The sequence below is a fragment of the Ranitomeya variabilis genome, chromosome 6, assembly GCF_051348905.1.
Source record: "Ranitomeya variabilis isolate aRanVar5 chromosome 6, aRanVar5.hap1, whole genome shotgun sequence".
Lineage (NCBI taxonomy): Eukaryota > Metazoa > Chordata > Amphibia > Anura > Dendrobatidae > Ranitomeya > Ranitomeya variabilis.
The window spans coordinates 48,412,696-48,423,141 of NC_135237.1; the positions used below are offsets into that span (position 1 = coordinate 48,412,696).

At 42.5% G+C, this 10,446-nt stretch overlaps 1 protein-coding gene across 4 annotated transcripts in view; it reads left to right on the plus strand.

Moving 5' to 3' along the window:
* ACBD5 (acyl-CoA binding domain containing 5) overlaps window positions 1-9,841 on the plus strand; it is a 54,979-nt gene extending 45,138 nt beyond the window's left edge. For 3 of the 4 annotated variants that reach the window (XM_077268444.1, XM_077268442.1, XM_077268441.1), the window contains 5 exons: window positions 2,037-2,211; window positions 6,403-6,602; window positions 6,809-6,856; window positions 8,943-9,052; window positions 9,314-9,728. In XM_077268444.1, the coding sequence (XP_077124559.1) occupies window positions 2,037-2,211; window positions 6,403-6,602; window positions 6,809-6,856; window positions 8,943-9,052; window positions 9,314-9,326 (546 nt within the window). In that variant the 3' untranslated portion in view covers window positions 9,327-9,728. Of the gene's footprint in view, window positions 1-2,036; window positions 2,212-6,402; window positions 6,603-6,808; window positions 6,857-8,942; window positions 9,053-9,313 lie in introns of all 4 variants that reach the window. The other variant, XM_077268443.1, reaches the window with a different exon arrangement.
* Window positions 9,842-10,446: the final 605 nt, after the last annotated feature.

Consider the following 10,446-nt stretch of genomic DNA (forward strand, 5'->3'; position numbering starts at 1 on the left):
CAGGTCGGCCGTGATACCGGGGGCTTTGGATGTTCCTAGAGTCTTAAATTTTTTACAGACTGGGTTTAACTTGGGGCTCAGGCCGAGTACAATTAAAGTCCAGATCTCGGCCCTTAGTACCTTTTTAGATTATCCATTGGCCTCCCACCCCTGGATAATTAGATTTGTGAGGGCTATCCAAAGATTACGGCCTACGTTAAGACAACTAGCTCCTACATGGGACTTAAATCTGGTCCTCAGGGCGCTGTGTAAAGATCCTTATACTCTTGAGGAAGACATGCCCATTTCAATACGTACCTGGAAGACTGCCTTTTTAGTTGCAATTACAACTGCTAAACGCATAGGGGAAATTCAAGCCCTATCTATTAAGGATCCATATCTTCAGGTTCGAGAAGACCATATTATTCTAAAACTAGATCCAGCATTTATCCCTAAAATAGCCTCAGTTAAAAACCGGGACCAGGAGATAATTTTACCGTCCTTTTGTGAGAACCCGACTAATGAAAAAGAACAAGCTTTACACTCCCTTGATGTTAGGCAGGCGGTATTAAGCTATCTAGAGGCCACTAGCTCCTGGAGAAAAGACCCTAATCTTTTTATTCTGTTTGGGGGTAAGAATAGGGGTAAAAAAGCGTCCAAGCCTTCAATAGCCAGATGGATCACAACTATAATTTCGAAAGCCTACTCATCAGAGGGGATAGCTTGCCCAACAGGGATAAAAGCGCACTCTACTAGAGCGGTCTCAGCATCATGGGCTGAGCGAGCAGGAGCGTCTCTAGATCAGATTTGCAAGGCCGCAACTTGGGCCAGAGTAAACACATTTTGTAAGCATTATAAATTAGATGTTATGGCAGCCCAGCAGACATCATATGGGAGAAAGGTTCTCCAGGCAGTTGTCCCACCCTAAGGGAGTTTTCTTTGGTATTCTCCATTGTGCTGTCAGGGGGACGTCCTGGAAAATGGGTATTATACCTACCGATAATTCGGTTTCCAGGAGTCCATCCTGACAGCACTGTTATTTCCCCCCCTATGCATGCCAGTTCATATGCTGTAATATGTTTGGTTAATAAAGTTTTCAAAGTATATCTATCCATAGTGTGGTACTTGTCAAAACACTGAGGGAAAGGGGGAGGAGTGGGACCTTTTAACCTCTCGTGTTGTGTTTCCTGTCCCTGCAAGGAGGAGGAGGACGTCCTCCATTGTGCTGTCAGGATGGACTCCTGGAAACCGAATTATCGGTAGGTATAATACCCATTTTTGTGTACTCACCGTAAAATCTCTTTCTCTTAGCCTCTAATTGGGGGACACAGCTCCCACCCTGTTGCCCTTTCCGGGCTGTTGTAACTGTTGAGTTCTCATATTGTTTCTTGAGCTCATACATAGTTGCCTTCTTACAGGCATAATTATGTTATTCATGTTACGTTCCTCCTACTGCTTTGGCACAAAACTGGAGAAGGCTGATGCCGTCCAGGGGTGTATACTGCACAGGAGGAGCCACAGTTAATCTTTTTCAGATTATGCATAGTGTCGCCTCCTAGTGGACAGCAGCATAACACCCATGGTCCTGTGTCCCCCAATTAGAGGCTAAGAGAAAGAGATTTTACGGTGAGTACACAAAAATCTCCTTTTTTCGCAGCTTTTTTCCTGCCAAGAGATCAGGTTTTGCTGCAGAAAAAAAACACTGAAAAACGCCATGTGTGAACTTACCCTTACTACTGTCACTGCTTTGATCAAGGACCGTCTGAACCTTTTCATTTTTAACATGGATGGAAATTATTTTTGAAGACCGATCAGGATATAAAAAAAATCTCCATCACCTCCTGCCCTCACATATCTAGAAATTCAAGGATAAGCTTCTGGGAAAATTCCATTGAAACCCAGGTCTGCGGTTATTCTAAGGCTGTCACCCATGTCACTTTGTAGAGTGGTCGGTTAGCTAAACAGACAAGAGGCCAGAAATCCTTTATATTGGAGGCTGCTGCCCATGGAAGTCCCAGTCAGATGCGTCATTCTCCCCAAAAATTCCTTATTCACAGGTGGATCACAGTCAGCTGGTGGAACGCGCTCTGATGACGGAAACATCATCAGATGTGAGATTTGGCGGAGAAGCGAAGGAAGGTGGAGAAGACGGGAAGCCTTCTGGACGAGCGCCTCAAAAAGATAAATCTGGCAATGAAAAGGCTGAATACTTTGCATCCAGAAGAGGACGAGGTGAGTAGGGTTACACCAGCAATCGGGCAATCCACAGTTCCCAACCCAACTGCAGGTACTGACTGTGGAAGAGGCCTATATGCTGCTGATACTTGAGATCATGAGACCCACAGAAGGGTTGCAACCTATGGACATTATACAGCCACGTGAATAAGCCTCATAGAGAATCTATCATCTGAGGGCAGCATATGCACTGTGTTCCAAATTATTATGCAAATGACATTTTTCGCGGATTTTCCTAAATGGTCGGTGCAAATGACAGTCAGTCTAAAAAGTCATCACCCGTTAAGAGTATACATCGAATTTTATTGAAGAAACCTCCCAATGATAACAGTATAATCTCCAAAATGAATAAAAACTCACAATGCACTGTTCCAAATTATTAGGCACAGTAGAATTTCTAAACATTTGATTTGTTTTAAAGAACTGAAAATGCTCATTTGTGGAATTTGCAGCATTAGGAGGTCACATTCACTGAACAAAAAAGCTATTAACTGCAAAACATCCTAACAGGCCAAGTTACATGTTAACATAGGAACCCTTCTTTGATATCATCTTCACAATTCTTGCATCCATTGAACTTGTGAGTTTTCGGAGAGTTTCTGCTTGTATTTCTTCCCTCCCAGAGCTGCTGTTTTGATGAGAACTGCCTCCCACCCTCATAGATCTTTTGCTTGATGATACTTCAAAGGTTCTCTATAGGGTTGAGGTCAGGGGAAGATGGTGGCCACACCATGAGTTTATCTCCTTTTATGCCCATAGCAGCCAATGACTCAGAGGTTTTCTTTGCAGCATGAGATGGGGCATTGTCAGCATGAAGATGATTTTGCTCCTGAAGGCACGTTTCTGCTTTTTAGACCATGGAAGAAAGTTGTCAGTCAGAAACTCTATTTACTTTGCTGAGGTCATTTTCACACCTTCAGGAACCTTAAAGGGCCCTACCAGCTGTTTCCCCATGATTCCAGCCCAAAACATGACTCCTCCACGTCCTTGCTGATGTTGCAGCCTTGTTGGGACATGGTGGCCATCCACCAACCATCCACTACTCCATCCATCTGGACCATCCAGGGTTGCTCAACACTTATCAGTAAACAAGACTGTTTGGAAATTAGTCTTCATGTATGTGTGGGCCCAATACAACCTTTTCTGCTTGTGAACACGGTTTAGGAGTGGCGAAATAGTAGGTTTATGCACCACAGCAAGCCTTTTTAGGATCCTACACCTTGAGGTTCGAGGGACTCCAGAGGCACCAGTAGCTTCAAATAACTGTTTGCTGCTTTGTAATGGTATTTTGGCAGCTGCTCTCTTAATCCAATGAATTTGTCTGCCAGAAATTTTCCTCATTATGCCTGTATCTGCATGAACTCTGTCTGTGCTCTGTTTCAGTCACAAATCTCTTCACAGTATGATGATCACTCTTAAGTTTTCGTGAAATATCTAATTTTTTCATACCTTGTCCAAGGCATTGCACTATTTGATGCTTTTCAGCAGCAGAGAGATCCTTTTTATTTCCCATATTGCTTGAAACCTGTGACCTGCATAATAATGTGGAACATCATTTTTGAGAAGTTTTCTTTTAATTAGAATCACCAGGAAAACTAATTATCACGTGTTTAAGATTGATTTCAGTGATTCATTGAGCCCTGAGACACAATACCATCCACGAGTTTATTTGAAAAACAAAACAATTAAATCTTTAAGACACTTAAATCCAATTTGCATAATAATTTGGAACACAGTGTAATGAGGGACAGATTCCCTGATTCCAGTGATGTATCACTGGGCTGCTTGCTGCAGGGTTGATAATCTCCTGCTGATAAAACAGTGATTTTATAATTAGAAGACTAGTAAACATGCTGCTAGGTAGTCCAACCACCACCAATTGGCTGTTTTTTTTTTTTGCCAGTGCACAGTATACACAGAAAGCTGCCAATTAGTGTTATACAGCACCCTGTAAAGTAAGTGATACATCACCGGAATCAGGTTCTCTGCCCCTACGTCATGCAGCTCTCAGGTGACATAGCTAAAGCCCGCTGACAAATGATGAGCTAACGTGCTTGGTTGGATAAGGCCTCTTTCACACATCTGTCGGTACGGGCCCATCGCAATGCGTCGGGCTGACGTACCGACGGACGTTGTGAATTTTCTGCACGACGTGGGCAGCAGATGGACGCATCCGCTGCCCATTCTGCAGTCCGGGGAGGAGGGGGCGGAGTTTCGGCCGCGCATGCGCAGTCAAAAATGGCTGACCCGTCGCACAAAAAAAACGTTACATTGAACGTTTTTTTGTGATGACAGTCCGCCAATTACCGACGCATCCAGTGCACGACGTATGTGTCCATACGTCGGGATGCGTCGGTAATACAAGTCTATGTGCAAAAAACGCATCCTGCGGGCAACTTTGCAGGATGCGTTTTTTTCACAGAACGACGCATTGCGACGTTCACAGAACGACAGAAGTGTGAAAGAGGCCTAAGGTGTTATTAGAGTATCTTCAGCATGCTGGAATAACATGTTTGAGTCCATGCGGCTGCAGAACACATGCAGGGATTGCCTATTAAGCAATCCCCATATGTGTTGGGACTGTCGAAGAGCCGCAAGACATGCAGGCGCAGGGACTCAAACATATTATTCGAGCACGCCGAAGATAATCGGATAACACCTTAACCAATCATGTTCGCTCATCACTACTTCTGATTTTTAACCCCTTCATGACATGCGCTGTACATGTACTGCGCATGTCATGTCCCTCCCTTTGTGCGCTGAGCCCACATCTTTCTCGGAACATGTCAGCTGTTTTGAACAGCTGACATGTGCCCCTAACAGCCACGGGTGAAATCGCAATCCACCCACGGCTGTTAATCCATTAAATGCCGCTGTCAATCTCTGACAGCGGCATTTAATTCGACCGTGCCAGAACCGCGCCACTAATCCCACCCATCAGTGCCCATGTCACATGACCGCAGGTTGCCGCTGAGTTGGCATGACAACCCAGGGTTTGCAGGAGACCCCTGTGGTTGTTAGTGCCGTATTGCTATGAGCGCCGCCTGCTCATAGCAAATGAGCATTTTTGCTACACACAGGCGATCTGATCATCGCCTGTATGCAGCAGAGCCGATCAGACAACTGCTGCTTCTAGGCTCCCATGGAGACTGTTGAAACACACAAAAAGTAAAAAAAAAAAAAATATATAAAAAATATAAAAGTTCAAATTGCCCCATTCAAAATAAAACAATAAAAAAATTAAAAAATACACATATTTGGAATCACCCGATCTATCAAGCTATACAAAGAATTAATCCGATCGGTAAACGGCATGGCGAAAAAAAAAAAAAAGGAAAAAGATCGTATCTGCACCAAAATGGTATCATTAAAAATGTCAGCTCGGCACGCAAAAAATAAGCCCTCACCCAACCCCAGATCACGAAAAATGGAGACGCTACGGGTCTCGGAAAATGGCCAAATTTTTTCTTTTAATAAACTTTGACTTTTTTTTCCCCAATAAAAAACAACCTAGACATGTTTGGTGTCTGTGAACTCGTCATGACCTGGAGAATCATAATGGCAGGTCAGTTTTAGCATTTGGTGAGCATGGTGAAAAAATAAAAATAAAAAAACAGTTGTGGAATTGCACTTTTTTGGAATTTCACCGCCTTTGAAATTTTTTTTCCTGTTTTCGAGTACACGACATGGTAAAACCAATGGTATTGTTCTAAAATACAACTTGTCCCGCAAAAAACAAGCCCTCACATGGCCATTTTGACTGAAAAATAAAAAAGTCATGGCTCTGGGAAGAAGGGGAGTAAAAAACGAAAACGCAAAAAACGAAAAAACCTCCATTCGTTAAGGGGTTAAAAGGAATCTTCATCTTCTGAGGTCACTGTCATTAACTACAAGGGCACAGCATGGCTTTTTAATAAAGCGCGTTCATCTAAGAATGCAAGATCATTAAATTTAGGATTTATCCACATTCTGCGATTAAGATATAAACCATACAATCATCCAAGTCACGAGCATAATACAAATCTACCTGATCTATCTCTTGTGCGCAGCCGGGGTTGTTGTGTTGCCCCTAATGCACCCTCACGTAGATCACCTCCATGACTATGGTTTCCTTCATCTCGAAGATAGAAAAGTAGAGCGATGTCTATTATTTTGCATCACTTGTTTTTTGTTTTTTTTCCTGTGCAGCTAATCGAATGCATCCTGTGGGTGATGGAGGCCGTGGGGGTCAGATGGGAAGCGGCGGAGATGGTGAACGGTGGGGGTCGGAGAGAGCACCAGAGGGCAGCATTAATGAGCAGATAGCGGTGGTCCTAATGCGGTTACAGGAAGACATGCAGAACGTGCTGCAGAGGCTGCAGACTTTGGAGGCCCTCACTGCTTCTCAGGTATCTGACCTGCAGGAGTCGTAGTGCTACACTTCTGCTCCGGGGTCCTAAACCGTTCATGTAAGGACATAAGTGAATGATCAGTCCCTGCTGGATACTTCTCTCTTACACCAACTTATGCCCCCCATTATGGTATGCTCACCAATGGTGACAAAATAGTACCACCTCCCAGTTCGCTTGTGATTTTGATTTATTTATGTTTTTAGGCAAGATCATTGCTTCTGGAATCTAATCTTCATCAGTCCGCTAACAAGGTAAAATAAGACGTTTGTTTATAGGGGTTGTTCCATACGCAACACATTTATTACCTCTCCACAGGATAAGTCATTATATGATTGTTATTGTTAGGCTACTTTTACACGGTCAGTATCTGGTCAGTATTTTACACCAGTATTTGTAAGCCAAAACCAGGAGTGGGTGATAAATGCAGAAGTGGTGATGTGTTTCTATTATACTTTTCCTCTGATTGTTCCTTTCCTGGTTTTGGCTTATAAATACTGATGTCAAATACTGACCAAATACTGATAGTATGAACGTGGCCTAGAAGCAAGAGTCCCATCGCTAGTGTGAATGAAGCGACAGTAGGATGTGCAACAGTGTCATTCACTTATAGGAGTGGTGGCCGCACTTGCTCTCTACCACTCCATTCACACAGGAGACTGTGGGGTCCGCCATATTCTGGCATTTTGGAGGGGTCACAGCAGCGATCGGACATGCATCCTATGAAGAGGTGATAAACTCTTTAAAGTTTTGAGGTCTGTGTTCCATTAATTCCTGAAGATAATCGTCAGTTCTGTTTCCGTGTACAGTTACAGATGAAGTATCTAGTTTAGTGGCATCGTTGCCTTTTCTAATGTGAGATCAATAACCGGATTCATTTGTCGACCATGTTTCCGCAAGATAATTGATTTGTAATATGAAAGGTTAACTTTCTTTGGTCATTTGGGGCTAGGTTATACAATAAGAACTTTTTTTTTAGTTATAAGCACAAAATGTATTTTTCAAGTAGATTCTTCTTGAAGAAGAGCTTAAAAAAAAAATCCATGAATGAATATTCAGTGGCAGGTAAAAGTTTGGGCACCCATGGTCGAAATTACTGTTATTGTGAACAATTAATCAAGTTGAAGATGAAATGATCTCTAAGAGGCCTACAGTTAAACATGACACATTTACTTTGTATTTTAGGCAAAAAAAATATGTTTTAAAATGTTAAAAATTAGATAAAGTAATATGGGTTGATGCAAAAGTTTCGACACCTTTTGGAGATTTGTGTGCTCAGATAACTTTGACCAAGGTTTCATACCTTAATTAGCCTGTTAGGGTTATGGCTTGTTCACTATCATTGTTGGGAAAGACCAGGTGATGCAAATTTCCCAGATTTATAAAAACCCAGCCTCCTTTAACCTTATGCCAAAAAACAGCAGCCATGGGTTCTACTAAGCTGCTGCTTAGCACTCTGAAAATGGTTGAGGTCCACAAAACAGGAGAAGGCTATAAGAAGACAGCAAAGCGGTTTCAAGTTGCCCTTTCCTCAGTTTGAAATGTAATTAAGAAATGGCAGTTACCAGGAACAGTGGAGGTCAAGATAAGGTCTGGAAAACCAAGTAAATTTCAGTAAGCGCTGCTTGTAGAATTGCTAGAGAGGCAAATCAGAATTCCCCCTTGACTGCAAAATACCTTCAGAAAGATTTATCAGACTCTGGAGTTGTGGTACTTGGTTCTACTCTTCAGAGACACCTGCACAAATATGGCCTTCATGAAAGAGTCATCAGAAGAAAACCGCTCCTGTGTCCTCACCATGCAAATCAGCATCAGACGTATGCAAGAGGATATCTAAACAAGCCTGATGCCTTTGGGAAGCAAGTCCTGTGGACCGATTAGGTTAAAATAGAACTCTTTGGTCACAATGATCAAAGGTATTAGTGGAGAAAAAAGGGCGCAGAATTTCAGGAAAAGAACATCTCGCCAACCAATAAGCATGGGGGTGGATCAATTATGGTTTGGGTTGCCACTGCTACTGGCACGGGGAACATTTCACGGGTAGAGGGAAGAATAGATTCAATTAAAATTCAACAAATTCTTGATGCAAACATAACACCCATCTGTAAAAAAGCGGAAATTGAAGAGGATGGCTTCATGAAGCGACTAAAAAGAACGGACGTGACCGTTCTGTAGGAGGCTTCTGCTTGGAAGCTTCCACTAGAAAAAAAAATAAATATGGGGCACGGGCGTTTAGTGTGAAGCAGAGTGATGTAACGTGTGACCTCCGGTAAATAGTGGACGGTATATGGTGAATAACAATACCACACAGAACAGTTTTGTGATTTTTGTCTTCTGCAGAAACCATCGTGGTGGCCCTTCGAGATCTCGTCCGGCACACTGGTGTTTGCGGTCATCTGGCCATTTATTGCCCACTGGTTGATACATCTATATCTACAAAGGAAACGGAGGTATCTTTTATTCTAGGGCACTTTTCACCGGACCCAGTTTATAAGGCAGAGTAGAGCATTTTGGGGAAAAAGCAGCCTCGGCTCTGGGAACTGGAGCCACAAGGTATTCTTCATCAAAGGCAGGGACCTGGCCGATTATGTAATTGTATCAGTCATTGGTCAGGAAAGGAGTGAAAATGCAGAAACGTGACGTGCACCAAGTGCGGTTCTGTCACCTTTTGGAATGTTGTCTAATTTTTCACGCGTTCCTCTCATCTCTAGGAAGCCGACCTGAACAGTTCATCAGATGCCACTCTGATCCAGAAAAGCTACTGGGGACGCCCCCACTAATTGACCCACGGAGGACAGCAGCGGTCGGGAGTTCTTCCTCTCTTTGCTCTAGTAAATTCCCTTGCACTACGTGAATGATAAAATAAGGACTAATTTTACTAAAGCTTGAATACAAGACATATATACTAAGCTGGCAGTAGTATTAATGCGTTTTATCACATTTGAATTTAATTAAGGTAAATTATTTTTAAACTTCCGGAAAGCATGTAATAGAAGAAATAAGAGGGATCGAGGCAGGTACCCGTATGTCAGGGTTGTGATTTACAAGAAAATGAACTGCGATGGATAATGTGAAAATAGAATTTCTCTCCTGTAATATTTACTTTAGTAATAAAATCTATGCATAAAAATGAAGTGTCGAAACAGCTTTTCTTAAAGGTACAGAAAATTGGCGGGAGGAGGGGAGTGCTCAGGAAGAATATCCAACAGCAAACTTGTTCCACTTTTCCATTATGGTGTAAAAAAAAAAAAATCTTCAGTTTCCATGTACAGTGTCGTTATGGAGCCTATACAAAACTGAAGTCTGCCAGTCTCTTCTATGTAAAAGTCATTGTCACGTACCGCTTATTACTATGTCAGGAGGTGAGCGGCGCCAATGATGGTGCATCCTCATCCACATCCAGAAAAGAATGTGCAGTTATAACCTCCCCGCAACGCACGATACCCTCCTTACATTCTCACAATGAGTATTTTGGGGAGTTTTCAGTGTTGCAAATTTTCTGCACTTACCTGGTTTCCCCAAAAATAACATGACTTTATAGAATTTTTGGAGTTTATAAACCTTAAGCTCAGTGAAGATGTTAGGAAGGGGGATAACAGGCAATTGCCAAGGCTCCCAACTAGCTTAGGGGCCACAAACGTTTCTAATCCGAGGTTAGGACTGCTTAAGGACTTATGGTGACCTCACTGTTATGTGACCATGATATCACCAAGGAGTCTAAAGTAACTGAATAGGAGACAGGCTGGTATATACAATATGCATACATTTATATGCCCGTACACTTAATATTCCTTTTTTTTTTTTTTTTTTTAACTATAAGACACACTTAGGTTTTAGAGGAGGA